This window comes from Nanorana parkeri, unplaced genomic scaffold (genome assembly GCF_000935625.1).
Source record: "Nanorana parkeri isolate BGI_ZX_2015 unplaced genomic scaffold, ASM93562v1 scaffold849, whole genome shotgun sequence".
NCBI classification, from domain to species: Eukaryota; Metazoa; Chordata; class Amphibia; order Anura; family Dicroglossidae; genus Nanorana; species Nanorana parkeri.
This window is the reverse complement of record NW_017307117.1, coordinates 167,466-193,570: the sequence shown is the minus strand read 5'-3', so window position 1 is coordinate 193,570 and position 26,105 is coordinate 167,466. Positions and strand designations below refer to the sequence as shown.

The 26,105-nt window shown below is 37.9% G+C and overlaps 1 protein-coding gene across 2 annotated transcripts in view; it reads right to left on the bottom strand.

Moving 5' to 3' along the window:
• MAP2 (microtubule associated protein 2) overlaps positions 1-26,105 on the bottom strand; it is a 95,725-nt gene that overhangs the window by 25,182 nt on the left and 44,438 nt on the right. Inside the window, exons 4-5 of one of the 2 annotated variants that reach the window (XM_018565462.1) lie at positions 13,525-13,638; positions 7,204-7,281 (exon numbers count right to left, since the gene is read on the bottom strand). In XM_018565462.1, coding sequence (XP_018420964.1) covers positions 7,204-7,281; positions 13,525-13,638 — 192 coding nt within the window. The remainder of the gene's footprint in view (positions 1-7,203; positions 7,282-13,524; positions 13,639-26,105) is intronic. The other variant, XM_018565463.1, reaches the window with a different exon arrangement.

Here is a 26,105-nt window from a genome sequence, read left to right as displayed (position 1 = left end):
AGGTATCTGTTCTGTCATCTGCGCACTTAGAATGCTAATTGTTTCCGTCTCTGGCTGATCCAGCTGACTGTGACAACTTTCAATGGCAGTATCTTTGGCAATATCTCGGACATCTGTCTTGTCTGTAATGTCTTTCTCAAATGAATCTGTGACAAGTAATGAGGTATGTAAAGACAGTTCATCTTTGACAGCCAGCCCTTTGTCCTGTACAGTTGGAAGTGGTACAGAACTTTCACTTGAGGGGAAACTAGAGAACAGGTTTTCCTTCATGTTGCTTGTTGGGGATGTTGAAAGATTATCTTTGCTTTCAGTTTCAGCTTCAATAAAGTCATGGTGTTCAGCTTCAGGAGATGTAGGGGTGCATGGTTCTACAGAAAATGAGTAACCATGTGGAGCATCGAACACTGTATCAGTGCTAGTTATTTGTAACACTGAGGGCAATTTGTCATCTTCCTTCTCTGGCTTCTTGACATCTTTCTCAAAAACTTGTGATGCCAGGATATCTTGCTTTGCTTCCTCCTCAGTCTTGCTCTTAGTGGATAAAATATCTTCAGCAGGTTCCACAGAGGAGGGAACAGAATCTGAATGTTCTTGTGCCCCCATCTTCGAGGCTGAAAGCAAATCTAGAGAAGTTTGACTTTTTTTCAAAACATATCAGCCAATTATCATTCATCAGAAATACCTCTGTAAACAGGTGCATTGCAATTAATGAAACAAAGCAGAAAGCACAGCAGCTCATATGTAAAACAGCAGGGTCTGGCATTACAGTATACTGTAACCTGAATAACCTACATTATACTACATAGCATGTTATAGGCAAGAATAAAAAAAATTCAGAAGCTGAAATATTGCTCTCCTGCAAAAAATAGGGAGCATATAGAGGTTATCTCTATTTAGACAATTGCCTTTAGTGTAGATACAACACCTACATCAAGCCACTGTGCAGACCATCTGGACGATGATGCCAGTAGTTTAATTAGAGACAGTGTTATTATTCAGCATTTAGAGCCCATCTGCACCATGCCTGCCCGTTGTGGTGCATTTAATGCAAAGGCATTATTGCAAGTGATGTCACATATTAACGTGCATTGCATGAAGACAGCCAATTAATTTGGTTTTGCAAATCACAATACACAGTAATGTGTTACTATGTGTTGTGGTATGCTGCAATGCAGGAGCATGTTCTTAGTGCCTTGGGGTGCCATTTAAAATGAATGGCACCACAATGCACTAACTCCCGTATGGAGGGCAGTGTCAATAGACCCTCACTCTTTATTTCCTGACCTGGCAGTTTGGAAGTTCACTACAATTTCATCCTTTTAACACTTTCTAACATGGTAACTAAAACATTAAGTGGAGCTTTGTAAGCTGCATCAAATATATATAGCACTCTAGCACTTCCCTGTGGCAGGGGGACAGAGAAGCCAGAAACTGAGAGGAAATAATAGGAAATCCCTTCAACCAGGACAGGAACAACAACAAAGATTATTTCCATTAGCAGTTGGCTGTACTTGGTTGTAGCTTCTTGGAAGAAACTTTGTTAGGTTTTTATTGCTGTCTTCGTCTTCCTCTCTCAGTGACCGCAATAAAGGGAAAATCTTCCCAATGGAGTTACACACAACAATGAAAATCTTATACAGGTTCTAAACCTTCTCTGTTCTATTAAAAAAAAGTGGTTGGAGATGGGCTTTAAGCACATTTTATTTTCTTATAACCTATTAATAACATTCTGTTTTTTGTTGTTTTTTTACTTGCAATCTATCCACATGTATGAAGGGAAAAATGCAGCTTCAGTAGTAACTAGTAGGTGAGGCAGAGGTCTTAAATGTAAAAGAATGTAGAAAAGTAAATAAAGCAATTCTGTTGTACAGAACATTATGAACTGACAGTAGGGACAACAGTATTGCAGAAGTTAATCCCCATATGACTATCCAAATTTAATATGGAATAACCCAATGCAAAGTTTGGTACTTGCCCTTGAATATATGTTCTCAGTAATATTAGATCTGCAGTATATGTTTTATTAATCAGGTTACAGTGCGTCTGTAAATACATGACAAACAGTACAGAAAGTATCAAAGCAACATAACAGATTCACATTGCAGGATTTCTCTTTTTTGCACAGTGATCCAAAGACCTACTTAAAAGAATGCTGTATAAGCCTTCCCAGAATAGTTTCCCCAGTATAGACAAGATGTTACCTTCTGAACTGTATCTGTCTCTGATGTAAAATAAGTTACGTATGAATTCCATCCTTGTAGAAAATTCACTGATTTCCAATTGAGGAATTCACTGATAACCATTTCTATGGTACATTTTAACACTGTCTGTCCCTTAATGCTTTGTGTCTGGTGGGTGACTTGTCAACTGACACATCCAATAAAAACTAGGAAGATGATTTAGGTCAGTTAGTAACATTTACAGTGTATAATGTAAAGTTCAACTCCAGCCAAAACCTTTTTTCTATCTGTTTTGGGTAGAACGCAGGATTATGATTTCTCCTGCTGGGAGACATCTTCTCACATGCAATCCCTATGCCATTAGGACGGGATGTGAGATGAAATCTGTCAAACAGAGACACAAACAACAATAAACACATATTTAGCAAATGTGGAAGGTTTAGAACCTGTTTATATTGTGCATGTCCCAACTGAGATTTCCTATCATTCCTTTCACGTGACATGCTGAATGTCACTGTGTGTGCCTGGGAGAGAAAATGAGAGGAAGTTTTCCCATCTGTTCTAACCCTTCCCCGCTCTAGGCAAACATGAAAGAAGAAAAATGGCTGGAGTTAGGCTTTACTAAAATGTAAGTATCTTACAGGATTTGCTTACTTGTTTACCTGGTTTTGTCATTTTTTTATGCTGATATATATGAATATATGTACTGTGTACTGAATATTGCATCAGTGTCTATAATGCACGTTTCATACAAATATAAAAATGTCAGTAAAGTCTTTTCTAAAACATATTCTCTTCTCCATTGTACTCTACCTTCCCCTATGCTGCTTTCCAGATTTCTTATTGCTTATGGTCAAAAAAGGACTTATATTTTGTCAAACATGGGTCTTATAAAAACCTAAAAGCACCAACAAAACAGATCATGCTTAAGAAGTAGTGCTTAAGATTTTGAGGTCTTTTAACCCGTGCTTTCTGGAAGATATGGCATATTTGGAAGGTTTACTACATCAAAATGATTTTGATCAAACAAATAAAAGTTAATAAAAACAGTGCCTCTTGTATCTTAAAAAAAACCCAGTTTGGCTCACTGACAGTTACTATTTCTCTAGAAATCTTATGAGTTCCTTTTTGATGCCAACACAAAATACAGTTGGAGCTCAGTAATAAACCTTTGGAGATGAATAGGTTTATTATTTTATTATTTATTTATGGCACAAAATAAGATGTGCGGTGCTGACTGAGTGGCTAAACTAAATATTACACCCGTTGTCCAGAACTGATGTAGATTGTTGCTGGGTTTTCTGACAATATTTTTATGAAAACTACATGAAATAAATGACTTTACAGGTACCAAATGGCTTTTTTTGTGGTTGGCATTTCAACAAGCGTAGGGTAGGCGATACAGAAGGCGAAGAAGAGAAAATATTTAGAGAAATTGCTGTTTAAAATGATCATCATGTTATATATATTCATGTATTCCTAAATTTTCTTTAAAACTGAAGCAGATGCTTCAGGAAAAAGTATGTTTCTTTCCCTTATCCTTTTAAATGCATTATTTAAAGGGAACACATCAAGATACAAAAACAGTTTTCATTGCTGAGTTATGTTCAAAATACTTAATTATAACAACCCTGAAGCATGCACCTCTAAAACAAGTCAGCAATGGTAGCTTCCATATCCTGACAGGTTCCATTTAAAACAGAAAGGTGTACCCATGTCCCATTAAATTTGTCAAAGCTCAATTTCTGTTGAAGTTACTTACTGTGATATCAGGTGTATTGGTATCAAGAATAAAATCAATGATTCAAAAAGTTCTTATTCGCCATAGCACCCAGTCAGATTCAGTTAGATTTTTATGTGCAGCAGATAAAGCTATAAGATGAAACACGGAATCTGCCTGGTTGGTATGGGAAACAAAAGCACTGCTTGTCATCTAGTTATTTTTTAATAAACCAGATGAAGTGTGTAATACGTTTGCTTGAATGGCTCTGGTAAAACATCATATATTCAATAATACATATACGACCACATACAGAAGAAAAGAAACAACAAAACGAAACATTTATCAAGGCAAGAAAAAATAATGCTAACTTATAGCATAGCTTTATAATGGGCAGCCGCAGACTGCAATGAATGGAAGAAGACATGCTTTAAACAAGTAAACAGCTATTGTTGAACAAAAAATAAAAAATTAAAAAAAATAAAAATTAAATCAAGAGAAAACATAAACAAAAGGAAACAGAACATAAACAAATGAGATATAAAATCAAGTTGAAAAACTGAGCCTCTATGAGAAAAAAAAAAAGTTAGAACTAATGTAAGAATTTAATAAATGAATACAAAATAAATAAAACAGAGAGGTATATAGTCATCAGCAATGTGACTGGCAAACACGTCTAACATGGCAGAAGAGAGACTAACATGAAGCAACAGCTTAGCAGCAAAGCGAGTTTGTATCATGGCAAAGTAACCTGCAATCAGCTACTGAGGTAGGAAACACTTTGTGCTGTTCACGGCACACAAGAAAGTACAGTCAGCTTAGAAAAACAGCAAAGCCAATAATCATGGCAACACATAAGAATGGAACAGCCTCAAATAAGCATTTAGGTTGGATTCGGGGAGCAGTTAACATGCAGAGCATACACAGGACACACCTTCCTCTGGTAAGGAAGGCACTACAACAGCAGAGGAGTCTGCTTCACTTTTTGTAATGCTTTTTCCATCTGCTATTTCGCATACAACACTTTCCTCTTGGTGTTGTGTGTCATCAGATCCTGAATCTGATTGGACCTGGCTGAGCCCCAAGCTGGAGGACTCAGTTGGCCTGATTTCTCCCCCCTGAGCTTTCTCGTCTTCTTTCTCAGTCACAGGACCCTTAACTCTCTCTTCTTTGGTGTTGGAAAACAAGATGACATGAAGAGAACAGATAAGACATTCACAGGAGTTATGAATAGAACACCTTATCAATGAAATATTTTGGTAAAATAAAATAATTACACACATATATGGAGCACCAGTTGACCTGAATTATTTTGAAACTTTACTCTTCTACTAGTTTTAATTTGCCATATTTCTGACTTTGGGCCCTGAAAGAACAACGGTGTTGCAAAATGCATATGGCTTGAAATAATATGGACAGTAATTGACTGATGATCAATGGTGGGTTTAAATGCTAGACCTTCAATGGCTGAGGTTTCTAATTAAAGTGTGGTACATTTATTTGTCTTCTTTATTTAACTTGCCAGTACACTTTAAAATACAAACTACTGTATTTGTAGCACACATCCTAACATTGAATATAGGGCTTGGTTGTCACATTTTATTTTGATAAATGTGACCATGTATGCTTATAATATGTATTGGTATTGTGTTATCCACATGAAAGATGTACAATGTGATGGATTTGCTACACAAACAAAATTTTCACTAAGCTGCCTTGAAGCTGTACTCATTTCACATGCCCAATCATGTCCAGGGATATTAATTAAAAAAAATAGGAACTAGAATTGCTATATTGGGCTAGCTGAACATCCTACTTCTTTAAAAAGCAACCCAAATGTGTTTTGCCTATGAAGGTGCTCAAAGGACTGCTTCTCACACTCTAGTGTGCTCCAGATAACCTAGCCTAACGGCATATCATGGGGTTGATTTAATAAAGGAAACTAGGCTGTTCATTTGCAGGAGAATTTTCACTTTGTAAGGGAATTTTCACTTAGCTTAGTGAACAAGGTGAAGCTCTGCTGACTTCCATCATCAATACATGTGCAAACAAAAGTACTGTTTTCTTTATTTTCCTTACATGTGTTGGTTATTCTATGCAAAGTGAATTTTTACCACAATTACTTAGCTAAGGGAAATTAGCCTTGTAAAGTGAAATTCTCTTGCAACAGGACAGACTATTTGCCGTTAGTATGTTAACCCATTTATGTCAATTTGTAGCTTAGTTGTTAAACTCTAAAAAACAGACCTCTAAATATTAATGCAGCTATATATCGACCTATAGAAACCCTGTGAAAAAGGAGCAAACCAAGTATCTGTAAAAAAAGAAACAGAAAACTTACCTCTTCTGCCACCTGCCCGGCTGAATGCTGTTTCGATCCTGAGCAATGGGCCCCAAAAGTCCAATGGGAATCCAACACTTCCAGTAGTGTTGATCTCCTGGATCCCCCACAGCTCCATCTGGTTACTTCTCCTCCTGCTGACTTCCACATCATTACAGGACACACTGTTGACATGGAGGTCAACAGGCAGAACAAGTGACAGCTGCAGGAGACTTGGGGGATTGATTGGAGTGTGGGCAAACTTGGGGGGATCAATTTCTCAAGATTAGAACGGTCTTTAGCACTGAGGTCAGCAGGAAAGCTAGTATTGTGTTTCTTTTAAATATAGCAGGACCACAGTTTGTATCTGAGTGTGATGGGGAAATGGTGTCAGATGTTGAAGGGAACATAACTCTTTTATGACTATTTTAGAAAAGCATAAATAGTTATTTTGTATAGAGAAAGAGCTTCTACCTCCTAAAAGAGATAGTGTATTTGTATAGAGAAGGAGTCGGAGTCCTAAATGAGAACTGTTTTTTTATTAATAATATTACTAATATAAAAGAGTGGCACATATTTTCCCAAAAATCCCTCTTTATGAAGTGAACTTTTCACAATTGTCATAGAAAATACTACAGAAAATAACTACACTAACACTGTTATCCAAGAAAACTAAGAATAAAATGTGATTTAAAAAATAAACTATAAGAGCTATCTAGATTTTATCCAGTAAAATATAATTTTCCATTGTTAGATCATTCCCAAGTGCAAAGTATTCATTAAAATGCAGTGTATGACATGGATATGGTTAAATGTATATATATATATATATATGAGTGAAAGGTAATTGGTAGGTACGTGGTAGTAGGAGTTTAGCCGTATTGCCATTAGATCATGATATTTCAAAATTTTCTGCATTACTTCTGTGTATTGCACATTTTACACACATATTCTCAAGGGACAGTTCCATAACAAGGCCTTACCTTCCTCCACCATTCCCATCTGTTCTGAAGCCGGTGAAGGAGGAGGGGAAGGAGGCAGATTGGTTGTATCTTCTACAGCTAGGATTTAAAGAAAATTAAAGCAGGTCAATGATATGCACGACTCTATCAATGATAAGAAATGTAAGAACATACATAAGATCTGCATTAACAGAATGTAGAACAGGAATACCAACTGGGATCATAGTGTTTGAAGTATGAGTTCAGCAATATGCTCTGAAAAAAATGAAATTACATATACTTTGCATTTTTACTTAAATTACATTTGTCCCCAATAAATATAAAAACATTTTTGGGTTGAGGTAAAATAGGATTTTTGTCTTACCTGTAAAATCATTTTTATGAAGTATTACAAGACACAGGATTGTAATTCTAAAACCGTGGCTTATAGTTCCACCTTCAGGAGATTAAACGCTAGCAAAGCTGTAAGGACAACCCGGTATAACCCCTCACACCTCCTTTAAGCCTTAGTTTTGTAGCAAGCAATAACAGGAGTGGATCACAATGTTTTCCAAGAAAAGATTTTACAGGTAGGACAAAAATCCTATTTTCTTAATTATACATTACAGGACACAGGATGGTTATCATGAAACCATGGCAACTCTAAAAGCAGTCCAACCGCATCCAACTGTGGGGTAGGCAACACAAAAGAAAGAAAAGACAGGGCTCTAAAGCCTAAAGGGCCCCTTGAAGATGCCAGCATGCACTAAGGCCTGAACTTCCACCTGGTAAAACTTAATGAGCATGTAAACTGAAGACCAGGTGGCAGCCGTGCTTGTCTGTGAAATGAAAGCATGATGCTAAAAAGACCACTAAGCACTGGATATAGTAGAGTGTGTCCTGACTGGAAAAGGGGGAACCTGGCCCTTGAGATCATAAGCTTTGAAAATGTGTTTTCAAATCCACCATTCGATAGTGGAACAAGAAGCTGCCATTCAGAAATGACAAATAGAGAGAATATTAATCAGAAGCTGTAGCGGAGAGATAAACCTGAACAGAACTTACCACATGCAAATAATGTAGGGAATTTCTCCTAGGATGTTTAGATGCAGGACATAAAGTATGTCATGGTTAAAGTGGAAGAATGAAAGCACCTTGGGAAGGAAAGAGGCCCTCAGATTCGAAACAACCTTGTCCTTGTGCAACACAAGAAAATGTTCTCTACAGGTGAAGTTCACCAACTCATTACCTTGCCTTGAAAAAATAATGGCAACAAAGAAGGAAACCTTGCGGGTTGAGGGGAGACAGAGGAATGTCCTTAATGGGCTCAAATGGAAATCTCTGAAGGACCGACAGTACTAGGCTGAGATCCCACTGAGTCACAAGGGAGCGTACAATGTAGTGCCACAGAGGGCCCGGAGGAACAATGTAAGTGACACAGAGGGCCTCACTAAGGAGTAAGCAGCCTCTGAAAAAAACCCCCAGTAAGGCCAAGATTTGATCCTTAATGGCACTCAAAGCTAAACTTTGGTCCAGACCAGATTAAGGGACAGACAAGATTCGTCCCATTGAGAACTTTCTGGAATGGAATTTCCTTGCCTCACACCAAGTGAAGTATGACTTCCAAGTAGACTTTTTAAGGTATTGTTTTCCTAGACTTTAAAAGTGTAGGTATGACTGAATCCAATAGGCTAGTGTCATTCAGGACCTGGGATTCAACAGCTAAAGTCAGCAACCCGGAAGCAGAATGGTAAACTGGCCCTTGGGACAAGATCCAGATGATCCAGGAGGATCCATGGAGTCTCTCAGGAGCCTGGTAAAAATGTTTAAGACTTATTGATCTGAAAAATGTCAATGATTTAATTGTTTCTGTAACAAATTACAATAAAGTTTACTATGCGGTAAATAAACTTGCAATGTTTTATTTTTTTTAACTTTCTTGAACTGATGATGTGCTATGCTTAACTCAGTTAAGTAATTAGAAGTGGCAACAAATCAGGACATCTCAATATATTTTGTAAATTCTAGTCACTTGCTCTTTCCATTACAGTCCCATATTTGCATGTTTAAAACTGCTGAGCATCTTCTTGGCACTGTCAGGAATGGACAAATTCCTGGACAAATTTGCTGGACAAATTGGACCCAAACCAACAAAACTTGAATTTAGATTAGATCATTTCCTGTAGCTTTCTGGACTCCTGCAGTTGTCTCAGGGTAACAGGAATCTCTTTCAGGCACATGTCCTAAAGGCGACTTTCCTAGTGGCTTTTCCACTGAAGTATTACCTTCGGGTTCTATTCAGTAATACTGAAGTATTACCAGCCTGGTCCAATTTGTCCAGCAAAACGCAGCATTTCTTATCAGAAAAGATCGGACTCCTCATCCTTGAGTTATAGCCAACGGCATAGAGGAGAAAATCAATTGTTTCAGCTGCCGGGACTCGCAGAGAACACGTCTGTGCTAAAGCCTAATCACGGTATCACTTACTAAGAGCTTCTTACCAACTTCCTTTTAGTAAGTACCCACCCGAGAGGGGCAGTTCGGATCAACTTCAAGTACACTGCTATTTTTGCACATTTGTATATTTGCACACGGAATCCACCACTCACCTGGATTTTTTTCTCATTGGACACTTTTTTGATGTTTTTTAATACCTTTTCGTCTATTTAATTCATTGGAATGAATTTTTTTGTTATAAGTGTTTAGTGCATCATGGTTAGAGTGTTTTTGTTTATTTGCAGTGAGTTCTGTTTCACACACTTTATTAGGTTTTAGACTGGCCTCGCCAGAAAACATATTGTTCACCTTTTGCACATACATTTACCCTTAGCGCATTGTTTTTTTTCGATCATACTAGGATTTATCCCTTTTCAGAGCAGCTTCGGGTTCTATTATATATTTATATCTTCATTATATTTATTCACACATATTTTATTAATTCTTTTATTCTAACTACCACCTCTCTCCAGAAGCGCAGATTTATCTGTTTACATTCAGAAAGCTTTCCCTATTTTCTCTTGATACCATTTGGGCAGGAAATGTAAGTGATGTTTGATGTCTAATCCCAGTTGCATTTTATGGACTATAAGAAATGTCAGGACATCACGGAGGCTACTCTTTACTTGCATCTATCTATGCACATTAAAGAGGAACTCCAGGAATTGTAAAAAATTACCTCTTGCAGGGGAGCTAGCCCCGCGCTGGAAGGGTTAACTATTCGATTTGGTCTTTTGGCTAAAATAATGATATACTGACCTGATCCTCACTGCTGCATGGCTGCAAAACCGGTCTCCGCAACCTCTTTCTCCCCCCGCCTCTGGCAGTCAAAGGACCCCGTCATCATGTCAAGAGATATTTCACTGCCAGAGCGGAAGTGGAGAGAGGTGAGTGCAGACTGATGCAGGACCAAGGATTAGGTGAGTATATTTTCTTTATTCCGGCCTCTAGAGAAAAATGTGCAGTTAACCCTTGCAGTGCGGGGGTTGCCCCACTGCAAGGGTTAATTTTTACAATTCCTGGAGTTCCTCGTTGAGTGCTTGAGCTTAGGCATTATCTGAATGTGGGGGACCAACAATTGTTCTTTTTGGGGGCGCCTTTGCTGACTACATGTTTATCATTGAGGACCATGATTGTCTCCTTTTTTTTAAATTACCGGCATACTTTCTTGTTAGAGCAATGGTAAGTAAAAAATCAACTTGTCCATTTGCTGCTTTTACAAAGGATTTTGCTTGTAAACAGCAAATATATATTCAAACTTCAACTGTCTACCAATGTGAGGCATCCCACTAACCATTCATGTAAGAGGCCTTTCTCTGCCGACCACCAATGTAAGGGAGGCAGCTGTGCACTGACCACCAATGTAAGGGAGGCAGCTGTGCACTGACCACCAATGTAAGGGAGGCAGCTCTGCAATGACCACCAATGTAAGTGAGGCAGCTCTGCACTGATCACCAATGTAAGGGCGGCAGCTCTGCACTTACCACCAATGTAAGGGAGGCAGCTCTGCACTGACCACCAATGTAAGGGCGGCAGCAGCTCTACACTTACCACCAATGTTAGGGAGGCAGCTCTGCACTGACCACCAATGTAGAAGGCACATATGCATTGATTACTAATATAAGGTAACATTTCTTCACTGACCACCAATGTAAAGGTACATTACAGTTTTCACTGTTTGCTTTTCTGCCCATTTTTACTATTTGTTTCATTTTAATTTCATACTTATATACAGCATGATTTACAGTACAATTTACAGTCCATAGTAATGTTTGTGAGCTATAGATAAAATCATTTTTAGCAGGGCTTTGGTTAGACCTGAAATTTTATTTAAAGGGTTTCTTCAGTTTAAAAAGCTTGAAAGAGTGCTAGAGAGATGAATCATCTGACAGTTCCTTATTTCTCTTGAAGATTGTATTGTGCTAAACTCTGCATATATAATATGGCCACTGTGTTCCCACTCTACCTGTTAGATTTTTTGCAAATGTAATTTATATTCTTAAAAATACAACAGGAGGAGCTGGAACAAACAAAGGTGGGATGAAACTTTTAAACTCCCAGGTGGAGAGTAACAGAGCTGGGACTTATCACAGCGAGATCCTGATAAGGTTTATAAGGCGTATAAATACCCTCTTACTTCCTGTTGAGGCTACAAGACTGTTCCCTGCCGCTGAAACTCTGCAGCCAACACTTTCAGGGTTCTTGGAAGTCCTGTTCAGCCATTGGGTGGCAACTGATTAACTCCAAGGCATGCGCCCAAGGCATTACACCATCCCGTGGCACCCTCACTATTCATGGCTTGCACCATACAGTGTACACAGAAATCGCTGGGGGAGGGAGGAAGAATTATTTTGGGCAAAAGAGACTTTTCATATATCTCCTGCCAAAAATCCCTACCTCCCAACAATTTTTTGTTACTGACATTACGTCTGCTTTAAACGGCTCCCAAACCTTGCAACCAAAACCTTGAAACAGATATAAATGTATAATTATGCATATAACACATTTATGACCTCATTGCATGTTATCCGAAGCTTTCCTCTTACAGAGAACTCCAGTTGGAAGAAACTGTTAATTCAAATTATAATAAACAGTCCTGCTGTCCATGACATGCTTAGGCAAGCTATCTGTTCACATTACTGCTTTTCTGTTCATGAAGCTGGCCTATGTGAAAATGCTATAGAGTGTGCCACCAATCATATTACTCCTGTTGTGGGAGGAGTTTTATTAAGTTCCCTCCCGAGATATAACATTTTAAACATTTATTTTGAACTTGCTAGGCAATTTGTCAGTCAGTATTCCAAGCTCAAATTACAAGTTAAATAGCCCCTTTAGATAACCAAACAACAGCGTTTGTCCAAAAGATGCTGCCCAAAGCAACCAATTAAATTCAAACTCTCATTTATCTAAAGCTGACTTGATACCGGCAAGAGTAATGTGTATAAATGTATTGATCTTCCTAATTATAACATATTTTATTGAAAGTACAACTAACCCTAAGTATCATGGATTGGCTGCAATGCCAGTATATACAGTACATATTTAATCATTACAGTTGTTCTGCTTCTTCTCTACAGGCTATCACATAACAAGCTAATTTCCGTTCACTTTTCTTACAGAATAAAAAAATGTTACAATTTCTACCTTTCTCCTTCTCTGCCTCCTATGGAGAAAAAATACTTAAAAAGTAATTTTCGCTGTGTGCTGCTCTCCCTGATCACTTCCAATTTATGCCAGCCAATAAAGCCTGTTTAAACAAATCCCAAATGCAATATTGTAACTGAATACTACTACATTTAGGTTTCCCCTTGAAGGAACTAACAAAACATTTCAGTATCCATGTTTCACAAAGTAACAAGTTTGTAATTGCCAATTGTAACAGACCACCAGTAAAAGTATCTAAAATAAAATTAAAAAAGCAATGCAATCTGAAAGAATTGGAAAAATGTATAGGGCAGGATGTCAGTGAACTCAGTGTGTTGGACACCCATCTCCTGTTATTACTTACATGTACAAGCATACAATTTGCATCCTAAGCACATACAGACACATTTCTGTATACACACACTCGTTCACCTACAACCATTTACAGCACACATGTCACATACCCACATACCTTCATATACACCCATATCTTTCCAATCAGATGATACACTTCACACACATATACATCAATGGACAAAACAGACATCACACAGAAATTTTGCATTGCTAACACATAGGGTAAGCTTTGTTAACTAATAAATAAGACAATGGTAATGGTAAGCCTGTGCCTTTAAAATTTACTTTATTCCCCAACTGCAATTTGCAAACTGCAGTGCGCTTCTACAGGACAGTACAACTCACACTCACTATATCCTCTTTTACCTAAAGGCAGATCTCCCGGAGGGCCCTTGAGCTGGACTTCTTTCTCCTGTTCACCTCTCAGGACCGCTACAGCATCAGCAGTTACTACTTGGACTATTCGTGCAGATACCTCCTCTGCCGAAGCACCAATGGGGGCAAAACAAGACAAGCAAACAACACAGACATTGTTAATATGGTAGGGAAGGGAATTTACAGATTTCTTTTTCAGAATGGTCAATAGCCAGTCAGTGGGTCTGCTTTATCAAAACTGGAGAAAATATCTCTACACCCATTACAGCCAATCAGATTCCACTGGTTATATTAAAAGGGCAGCTTTGGAAAAAAAATTAATGTGATTGGTTGCTCTAAGCAAAATATCCTTCAATCCTAATACCTTCAATTGTTATTACTTAGCCCCAAAGTGGAATCCTACACAAATACCTGTACTAATATGATCTTCCTGAAGCGAAATGAAGATGATATTTTCCTTTTATGACAACCACAATCAACATGCTGTTAGAACTGTAGGCAGGTTACGGACATTTAAATTCTTAACAAGGAGTAAATAAGCTTTACATAGCTGAAGACTTATTTAAAGCCTATTTACAGCTTGTTAAGAATTCATAAGTATTTAAATGTCCATATGCTGGCTACAGTTCTAGTTAGGGGTTAAATCAGCTGCAAGAACTGTGGAATAATGCATCCTTTAAGTTCACAATACAAGCAGAAAAATAATTAAAGTGAGGTCTCAGCTCTCACCCCTCTGCCTCTGAATCTGCCCTGTGTATTAATTAGAGATTAGATGGCTGGCAGTTTGCCAATTAACTATTGGGAAGGGAGCTATTGAGAGAATGTGAAAGTAAAACTGAGAAGCTTCTGCTGCAATATCTCAGCATTTATTGTTCCACAGTGACTGCAGAGACAGAGGTTAGTAAGGGCTTGTTTTAAAGTTGACCTAATGCTTGTTATGAATATGCAAATATTTCAATGTTCATGGTCTGACCTCGGTTCTGACTTAAGTTGAATGGCTATAGTTAAATATATTACAAGTAAAATGTAATCATATTCATTATATATTTCATAAAGTATATTAATGGCTACAAAGTCTTCTATTTGACATCAGAACTGGCATTTGCATTGATAAAATGTATGAGGTTGATTTAGGAAGATCAGTGCCATCATTAGACAGTGCATGTTACTGTTTTACATCATGCTGACCTACAATATAGCTTTTGCAGGATTTTTGTTTTCCTGTTTCAGGTCTGCTCAGCTATAACATACTCAGGAGAAGGGTAAATATCAAATTTCTGCATGCATACTGTACATGCACAGAAATACCAATATTTGGGCTTTCTGTTAAAATTAAGAGGCATTATATTTTTGTTTTAGATTTTTTTTTCCAAAAAATCACGTCTAGTAGACCTATTCATTCATTCCCAATATTTATTTTTAGTAGATGACCCAGTGGACTGTAAATAAAATTGGCCTTTTGACATACAGCTTTACTCAGGGACATTATTCCACAGGGAAGTAAACTGCTGCTTGGGAAGTAATCTCATTCTGTTTCACTGCCGTTCTTTAAATATGATTATGTAATTCACCAAGTTTGAATGCCTGTTCAATGTTAGAAGGATTCACTCCTGGGTATATTGTGTGATAGCAAACACAAAGCATTATGCAACTTTGCAGTTTATATCTTTCCAATAAAATGATCTCCCATGAGGGAAACTGCACAAATGTTAAAACCTTGCCAAGGAAATTAGTAAATATCCTGGCCCACTGAGAAAGCTGAGCCAGATTTCACAATGTTTCAAATGGCCAAAGAGAAACAATTAAAAGACAGTGATTACAATGTTAGAGTTTATAATGTTCCAAGTTTTATTGTTACAGTTATGCTCTAAATAAAAGAAAATGTTCTTTTGTTAGTTTATTTTTTCAACAGTGTATTTTTCTGCATGTTATTTTAACTTTGTTCAGCCTTCATTCTCACAGTGATGGGTGTTCCCAACTGAATCATTTACAAAAGGCCAATAATTTTCAGTGTACATTGTTAATTCCTTTAGTTCACAAAAAGCACCTTGCAGGCAGCTGAAATATGTGCCCCCATGGGCCACTATGAGCGGATGCAGAAACATTGCCCAGTTTGGGGGTGGTTGTGTGACCCCTTCAAGGACACCATGAGTGACTGAAAAGCATTTCTAACCTTCTATAAGGAGTGTGTATTGTGCATAAAGGCTGTTGGCCAATAATAGGTACAGAGGTTGAGCCCTGTACAGTTTATTCCTGCCAACAGACTTTCATTATGGCCTCAATTCACTAATGTGCATAATAATGCATGTGGTAATATGTGGTTATGCACTGTGTGGTATTGGTGAAATGTTAATTGTACCTAAGCAGTATTCTGAAAAAAAAAACCCTGTGTCTAGAACTCCTCTTAGAAGTGCACTTCCTGATATGTGACTGTGCCTAGGCACACATCTTCTGTAAACCTTATAGCTGTATATCTGCTGTGTGGAATCAGCTTCTGATTTATTTTTTCTGTGGATCTGTGATCTCTCCTGCACCCATCATCAGATTACCAGTCAAAGTTTGCAAAACCCTGCTCCTATACCACGACTGCCGTCTCCCATAAGTTAGTAATAGAAAGCCCACTGGCAATTCCGATGACTAGTCCTATGCGCTCTGCTCAAATTTCTTCAGCAGAGATTCCACAGTACAGGTCCACTATAAAGCCACTGCGGTGCTGGACCTCTCCTTACAAATGTGTAAGTTTATTTTTTATTTTACCCTTTCTGACCTGTGCACTGTTAACACGTTTACAAGGGAGGAGGGAATGTCCCATAGGGGGCAAGTAAGTGGCATATAAGCCCCACTCCTTCTTGCTGGCGCTCTTTCCTGGGAACTGGGGTTTCTAACGAGCCTGGTTCCAGTCACAATTTGGCAATAGTGCTCTCAGAGGGATACCACCTTTTTTTTGGACCCCCCTCTTATAGCACTCCCTCAATGCTGAAGAGCAGGAGGGTTTGTATCAACATGGTAAGGTACTGCTGCCCTTTGCTACACAGATACCAGCTCACATGCTTGGTGTTTTGTTTTTTTATGTATTAAAACAAATAACCACATATTGCAACCTAGATTTCCTTTCCACGGGCAATCATTGCATTTTCATCATAAAATATAAAAAATAACCATTTCACTTTGGTGATTTTTATTTTCCAATGTGTTCTGTAGATTTCAGGTACATTTGCAGAGAATGTAATCTTCACCCTTTTTAAGGGGGTGAATTTTACAATAGGCACATTTTTCCTTTAAAGAACAGATATTGGCAAATTTTAGGGAATGTTATGTTTACTGGATACAAAAATGTTAAGTGAATGTTCAGCACATGTACATTAAATACCTTTATAAATGGGGTGGAAGTAACAGAGTGAATGTTGAGTGAAGGTATGATGAATTCTTTAAAAATGCCCCTGGGGTTAAATGCTGATGTAGAAGTAGCAAGATGGTTGTAGCGTGGAACATTGTAAAGTAGAATGAGGTTAATATGTATTTCTAATGAACAGAATTCTGATTCCTGACAAATACACACTATACAGACCACACATCAAATTGTGTAATATGAACAAACATTTAGCCAGCTACTGTACATCTGAATCATAAATATTTCTTGTTTCGATAAGCAGACCAGTCATCCATACATAGCTCACTGCATGAATCAGGCCCCTAAACTGAAATGCAACTCAAGTGTGAAACATCAATGTGTTATATAGTATTCGCTGCAAAGTGCTGTAAATTTACCATGCAATTCAGAACACATTGGAAGATAGGGCCTTCTTAGGTGCCACTATCTTGTAGGTTTATGAACTGTGACTTTATTACCCCCAGATGTCATTTGCAGCTGGCTTTAGTAGTCTGCAGTAAACAGTGACATATTACTCATATTGGGCTACGATTTAGATCTAGTGATATATCTATACGTCACACTGGATTTTAGTTTTGGCTGTACATAAAATGTATTTCTGCAATATGCACCTTATATTTTTATCTGGGCATCCGATACCTAATTGACATCAAACCGGGATCCTTTTCCTACCCTTTTAATGACAAAGATTATTACATAGGAATCAAACTAGACAATTAAAGAGAAAACAGTTGGAGTTCTGATAAAATAATTTTACTCTGAGAGTACAAACAATACAGCTGTAGGCCATTTTTATCTTTACAATAAGTGGTAAATACAGCACTGGATGTACAAACAGCAAAGGTAAATTGTTGAGACATATTTAACAAGTAAATTAAGAGATATCTGAAAAGGGGAGAAAAGAAGGTAATATAAAAAAAAAGTTGGTGAAGCAAAGTATACGATTACCACAGAGTGAGAAAGCTGGGCATGCAATTGAGACACATTAAGGGGAAGGTGGTCCTGAAACTAAAGATACAATTCAGGACATCCTAGCATTGTCAATAGTAAGATAATGAACAATATCTAACACAAAGGACAAATCCCTCATTATTAACAAGAATGAAAAAGAAACGAGTCAAGCGACCCTTGTCATGGTTAGAAACACATTTCTTCTCTCAAGCCTCAGCAACCTTGTATGTCCACTGATGGGCTTACTTCCTTGTTAGTGGAGAAAGTAAAATATTCCATATAAGCTACACCAAAGGGGTCATTTGGGCTGTTACAATCCTAGGACAATCCCTGGGCACCTTTTAGACAACACAAATGTGGCACTTTAGTAGCTTACCATAGGTAATGGTTATTATGGCCAAAGCATGGGAGTAGCTAAACAGGGTGTAGTTAAGATGAGTCTAAACTTCCCATGCCTACATGGAGAATTTAGATGCAAAAACTGAAGCACAGACACTACACACATATAATCTAGTGCAGCACACACAAAAAGAATGATAACATGCAATCAACTGCAACAAAGCTCTTACACATACATAATTTAGCCAGGCACACACAGTCAAAAGCAATACATACAGGCAACCTCAAAGTGCACACACATACATATTGCACACCATACATAAGCACAAAATCCAGCACATCACACACAAAAACACAAAATCTAAGAAAGCAGACACAACAACAGAACAAAATCCCTCTCTTATCTCCAGCACTGTTACTAATGTGTTTTTATATATTTTTTTCCCTCCCATCTTCAGCTTGTGTGTACTGGAGATACCCTTGGAGTTGAAGAAAGAGAAGAGTGCCATCTGATTTACAGAGGCACTGTCATCAAAAAAGTAGTATAACTACAGGTGAAACTCGAATAATTAGAATATCGTGCAAAAGTAATTGCAGTAAGTGCTGCAAAAAAGGGGCCCAAACCAAGTACTGAGTACATATGCATGCTTGTACTTTTCAGAGGTCCGATATTGTTCTATGTACAATCCTTGTTTTATTGATTGCATGTAATAATCTACTTTTTTGAGGTTGTGGATTTGGGGTTCTTGGGGTTTTCATGAGCTGTAAGCCATAATCATCACAATTATGATAAATCACGGCTTGAATTATCTTGCTTTGCATGTAATGAGTCTATCTCATATATTAGTTTCACCTTTTAAGTGGCATTAGTGAAATAAATGAACTTTGCACGATATTCTAATTATTCGAGTTTCACCTGTATACTCACCACTTTCACACTGGAGCACTGGTCAAAGACTGGAAACCCATAAGAGTGGTTTTCAGAGATTTTTCAACAAGTTAGTAATTGTCTGCTAGCAATAATAATTACTTCTGGTGCTGGCAATTACCTACTGCCTTAGATATCAAAGTGGAAGTTTCATAAAAAAATTAAGACTGCTTCTTTTGCAGTCCCCTCCCCCCAGTAAGAAGCACTAAGTGAAAACAAAATTAGAAAAAGAAAGTAAAAATACCTAACTTACACCCCAGATTCCAGCAAGCTCCCCTAAGGAAGGATGGCATCACAGGGCCTTCTCCTGGGCTCCCGGGACAGCTAAAGGACCCAAATAGTTCAAAAAGTCACTCCTTCCCAGGATCCCGGAATCCAGGAAAATTACAGAAAATTAGCTTGAGGTCTTGGTATTGTCCATAAACTGGCTATGGCTATAAGCAGTAGACTACTGTCAATCTTTAGCAAACATTCTGTCTTCATAGACTTTCTGTTACCATAGATATACTTCAGGAAATATGTGAGAACTTCTTTAAAGTACAAGGACTTTCCTATTCTTCCTTTATTTCTAAGTATCCTAGTTCTTATTAGAAAGTCTATCATGCTCTGCAAACACTGTACCATATTTATTTGTAAAAAAAAAAAAAAAAAGGAAACTTCTATAATGTATAACTGTGCACATCAGAATATAATGTATGAGTGTGCACAGATTTTAACACTAGCTAAAATAGCCAGACTGCCTTGCGGGATTTCCTCAAGAGCAATGAAGCTTCATATCTTCCAGTTTGATGCTTATTTTAAGAGACAAGAGAAAGAAGCACTGCGGCGGAAATTGTGTTTTTACTATTAATGATGCTGAAAAAGGGACAGACACTTCTGAATTAATGGATGTCCTCTATAAATAGCGGAGCCAGTCGTTTGGTTTACCCTTGAAGGCTTCGTACAGATATTCTTTAAGCTGTACTTTCCTAAGGTTCACCCAAAGTTCAAGACAGCGAAAAACACAAATCCTGCCAAATTTAAAGTTGTCTGTACATTTCTGCTTCTTAGCTTGTTTGTTTTCACCTCATTCTTTCAAGTTTCATTACATCTTACTGAAGCCCATTTTTTGCAATGGTTTAATCTTACAGGGTGAGATAGATCACTTGCTTTTAAGTGCAGTTATCAAATAAGTGATTGTCAGCTGAGCTTTGCGTCAAATGCAACACATAATACATTCTAAACCATTTATCAAGCTTTTCTCTGCTTCAAAAAAGTTGTAGTTATACCATACAACATGAAGCAATTACCACAGTATGATATTTCCATGTGATAGAAAAAGGAGAGCACGAGTGACAATTTAAATTTACAGAATTGTACATGTAGTGAGCAGGAGCTGAGTACAATATGTTTTTGACAAGGTTTGTGGTTCACCAGTAAAACTATGTCCTTATCCTCACTTATTAGCTATGGATGCTGACTGACAGAACAAGGCTGCAAAAGGAAGCATCAGAAATAAACGATATCCCAAGGGTTTATTGGGTTTTCCATAACAAGTGACTAATGAATACAAGTATTCAGGAGCATCTCAGAATAGAGTCACTGCTACTCCCAAATGAGAGTGGCAGGCGAAGTAGTTTGCATATTATATAACAATGTCCCATGCTAGGCTTCCACTCGAGGTGACCCAGACACATGTGACTGGAAGTAGGTACAAGAATGCATGCCTCATTTAGCATGGACACACATTAGAACTATGACCTAGAACTTCTATTACAATTAGTGCCTCCAAACAAAAAACATTTTTAAATAACCAGGCAATACCACCACTGTGTCACAGGCAGATACATTTCTAAGCTTACTACTTTTTGCAGATCATTACAAAGTTTAAAGTCGGTACACCACTGAAGTTTAAACAGAAGACATAGTATGCATGGATGGAAAAATTCAAGTTGTGAAATTTGGCACGTAGACTACAACTTATGTTCCATTTGCATAGCTAGTCAAAAATGTGTATAGCTCATTTAACGTGAACCTGATTGTTTGTATTTATATGTTTCTATGTATACTTGATATTTGAAAATTTAATAAATAGATATTTAAAAAACCTGATTGTTTGTGAACAGTGACCACTCCCTTTCTGTCCTGAAGAGGTCTTCACACCACTTTAATACATTTTGAAGACACTCTTATTAGACACAGGGCAGACAGATCGGTAACCAATCAATGAACTCTTTGATTTTCAAGCATCTACTTTTGTTGTTGGTAAAAAAAATAATTCTGTGTAATATGAAATCGCACATGCCACAACTGAACTTCCCACATTTGAAAGCTAAACATAAGTTGAACAATGTTATAAAGGATTCTATAGAAGGGGAAAATTATATTAGTTTGTTAGGGACAATAATATTAGTGTACAGAACACCTTTGCAGGTTTGTCTAGTAAATTACAATATAAAATGGGATCCATTTTTAGGATACCCCATAGTCTGTCTAAAATACAGAAACTGGGAGTACTGTATTGTGCACATAATCTAAAACTATTCTCCATATTTGTTGAAAGCAGATAACAAAGTAGTTTACTTGTATTTATAACCTTTCTCTTTAAATGTAACCTTGAAGGTATAGTCCTTATCATTAGTGCAGTTCCTGCGTAACCTACAAAATTGGCTAACTGGAATATTCTGGATGAATTTAGGATCATGGCAACTGTTGGCGTGTAGGTAGAAATTGCTATTGCTTGGCTTGAAATGCACATTGCTCAAAATATGACCATGATTGTCATGAAAGAGATGTAAACCTAAAAAGACCAACAGGTCAGGATCTGTAAAAGACAAACGTAGTACCAAAAGTTATCATTACAGTATGAATCAAATTCCAAGCTGGAGGAAGAAGGACCTTTCCACAGAATGATGATATCATGTACCTAATGTATAGGGCAGGGTTTGCCCTGAAAGTTTATTCACCCAAGAATTTTCAATAACCCATAAAAAGGTACACATAACTCAGAGCAAACACCACCCCCACTGCTGTGCTACAAATTTGTAAGGAATGCATCAAGAAACTGAAATCATTTTGTGTGAGGGCAAATTCAATACATTTATAGGGAAAATCACCCTGTGTGGAGTTAAGATCTGAATATTTGTTGATGATAGATTGTATGGCTTGGTCCTGAAATCTGTGAACCTGGAACTATTGGATTATTGGAAGAAAAGACTAGAGGGCACCATCATGAAGTGCTGACATTGCTGCATTATAAGAATCAGTGAGCAAACACCACAAACTCTAAATGCCAAAGTCTTTGGCTACAGAAATATCTGGTCCAATGCATGTATTTCCTACGTGAGAAAAAAAAAAAAGACTGAATCTTAATATTTTCATTTGACTGATACATTCAGTTTACAGACATCTGTCCAAGTAAAAATAGATATTCGCAGTTTAAAGAAATTCACAAATCCGTTAAGTCCATTTTAAAGGTATGCATGGTCTGGGAGCTCATTAAACAGATACATCTTCTTTACAAAGTACAAGCTGCAGTGAGCTGTATTTATCAGTATATAGCCATGTTAAATCGTCTGTGCTACTCAAAAATGAAAACAACTTTCTGGCTGGTCCTGGCAACCTAGAGCCACCTCTTACCATATACATTGGTAAATGAGGATGAACATAAAACAAAACATAAGTACGATACTAATGTGTGACGCTAGAAGAGGCAACAACTAGTCAACTGCTTATAGAGAAAACAATTCTTAGTGGCACGATTTTGGCATTCAACGTCTCCTTTGTTGTTACTTGGAGGGAGATTAATTGCTTTTAACTGCAGGGAGACGGATTAATAGAAAAAGAGATGCACTATGGACTTCTTATGTAATAGTTATATTTAAGAGAATATTTTGGAGACAAAACTGAAATAGTACAGATCTTATACACAAATAATACAATTTATTGAGACATGAGAAGCTTTTCTCTTGATTTATAAATACAAAAACTGAGTCAGTGTAAGTGAGGATATAATTATCATCAGTGTAGTGCAGTCAAAACATGACTCTCTTTTGCTGGCAGGACGCAACATGTTTCTATGGCAACTGCTGTTAATTGGTTCTAGGATGGCTCATGTCCAAACAGTGGGCTCCCCACCCATCCACCAGTTAAACTAAACCATAGTAAAGCTGGTCTGTCACCTAAATTATAAACATATTCTAATCTATGACTCAGGGGCATAGCTAAACTGCTCTGGGCAAAGAGCCAAATGTGAACCTGCGCCCCATCTCTTAACTTCATTTTTAATCCCTCACCATACATACAAATGCCTCACATTATCTGTTTTGCCCCAGAGCAAGAAAGTGTATTCTGTATTCTAGCTAATAAAAACATCCTAATTGTGCTTATGCAGTTGCACCAAAGGGAAATAAAGAAATTGTTCTTGCTGGGCTTCAGGAACCAGAGGCCATGTAACAATCACCACTGGTGTTACCAATGCACCATGGATATTAATTTAAAAACAATATTTAGCATTGGCTATCTTATTTGCAGCTAAAATTGCAACATGTTTCTGAAAGAACAACAGCTCACACTGTGCTTTGTGACTTCGGCATACGGCTTTATTTATTTTTCATTACTGGAAATGTGCAAAGCGACAAAGTCGCTAAAATGTTTTACATGAAACATATTTGCTCTGTGTTACTTATTATTTCTGTTAGATTTGTTTATATTTCTTCACCCTAATTTTGCTGGCTGCCATGGGTTATGTGTCAAAACATGGCTCTCCAAAGTTGTCAGACAAACTGTCTACTGTAATCATCCTAAACTGTTCAAAGTGACAGTGCCTCTGCAGTATGCTCCTTTCTCCATATTCACCTTACCAGCAATCCCTCATCGCACCTTTCTCCTCTGCAGCACCACTTAAATCATTGGTGTTGGCGACCTGACAAAACTATTACATCACTCCTCATGTCACAGTGATCGGGGCACAGTGATAGGCTGCTAGACCCGCGGACTGTCATGGGGGAAGAGGTCACATGCTTCTCTATATCTGGAAGCGAACGATATTGTTGATGGATGCGGAGGATGAAGGATGGAGCACTGGTAGGGTGAGCACTGGTAGGGTGAGTATAGGACAGGAGGGCTCTTTGCAGAGAAACTGTCACTTTGCCCTGCATAGATAAGGTGACAGTGTCTCTTTAGGTGTCAGTCATACAATTTTCTGTTACATAAGTCTTAGGTTTGCAGGCGAGTTTTTTTTTTACATTAAGCGAGCACACAAAACAATGGAATCAAATGACATGTAAGAAGTAACTAAGCATATGCTACTCAATACTGTAGCAGAAAACGAAAACATTTCTGCAAACTAAAAATGACCAATAAATCCAAGTGAAATGGATCAGCTGCAAAAATGAATCAATGTGGTATGTCCTTGAAAATATGTACTAAAAATTATACCTCCTGAATGTCTTACAACATGCTTTCACCATTAAAGGAGAACTACTCATAGTTCTAGCCAACCTGTGACAATGAGACTGTCACAGGTCGGCTCAGTAGATCGGGAGGTGAGCGAACAGATACCGGCGTTCGCTCACCTCTCCATCCTGTCACGGCCCTCTGCAGTGACATGGGAGGGGCTGGATTCCCCCGGCACCGATCCGCCAGCGCTGACTGGCGGATCGGATGGGGGAGGGGGCGGGTAAAGCTGGCTGTGCCTCTAGATAGGCAGAGCCAGCTGCCACTCACGCAGCTGGGCGGATCCAGACATACTGAGTTTAGGGTGACGGGAGGACGCTAGTTTGTGTCCTCCTGTTATCCTAAGGAGAACTATGGGGAAAAGCCTTAACCCCATAGTTCTCCTTTAACAAAAAAATATTTTGTTTAATTTAAAAATGACCTATAGATACCATGATAATGTATAACCTAAAGTGATCCTGTGGCTGGAATCACAAAATGCAGCCAACATCTACCTGTAAAATAAAATTTTGAATACTTACCTTTTTGAAGGGCGTTGAAGATAATTCTCCAGTGTATTGCAGATATACGAGCACCGATGCTATTTAACACTTCGAGATGTGCGTTTCCTCCTTCTGGCCACTAGGTTACTAGGGACTACTATATCCTATAATAAATGTGGTGTTCTTTTGGCGATGCTCACTGTTGCTTTTGCACCAAATATACTTTTTGGAATTATGGCCAAAAAGTTCAATTTTGATCTTATCAAGCCATAACACATTTTCCCACATGCTTTTGTCAGGCTTGATGTAGGTTTTTGCAAAATGTAGCCGGGTTTGGATGTTTTTCTCAGTAAAAAAAGGTTTTCTGTCTTGCCACTCTATCCCACACGACAACAGCACTGTGCATCACTAAAAGAACACCAAACTCACAGTGAAGCATGGTAGTGGCAGCATTATGATTTGGGGCTTTTTTTCTTAAGCTGGAAATGGTGCCTTAGTCAAGGTGGAGAAGCTTATGAACAGTTCCAAATATCAGGCAATTTTGGCACAAAACATTCAGGGCCCTGCTAAAAAGCTGAAGATGAAGAAAAATTCCACCTTTCAGCATGATCAATGTTTTGGAAGGGCCAGCCAGAGCCTGGACTTGAATCCAATTGAAAATCTGTAGGGCAACCTGAAGAGGGCTGTGCACAGGAGATGCCCTCGCAATCTGACAGATTTGGAGCGCTTTTGCAAGGAAGAATGGGCAAAGATTCCCAGGGCAAAATATGCCATGCCGATAGACACCAACCCCAAAAGACTGGATGCTGCCATAAAATTAAAAGGTGCTTCAACAAAGTATTTGTTTAAGGGTGTGCATATTTATTCAACCACATTATTGTAAGATGTTTATTTGTTTTTATTTTTTTAAAGTGAATTGCAGATTATAGGTCACATTTATCTTGGTCTGATTTTTTACATCTCAAAAGACTTTTTATATCCACTGTATATAATTACTGATTATGTGACTATATCAGATTCTACTACTTAGAACTTTCAGCAAGAG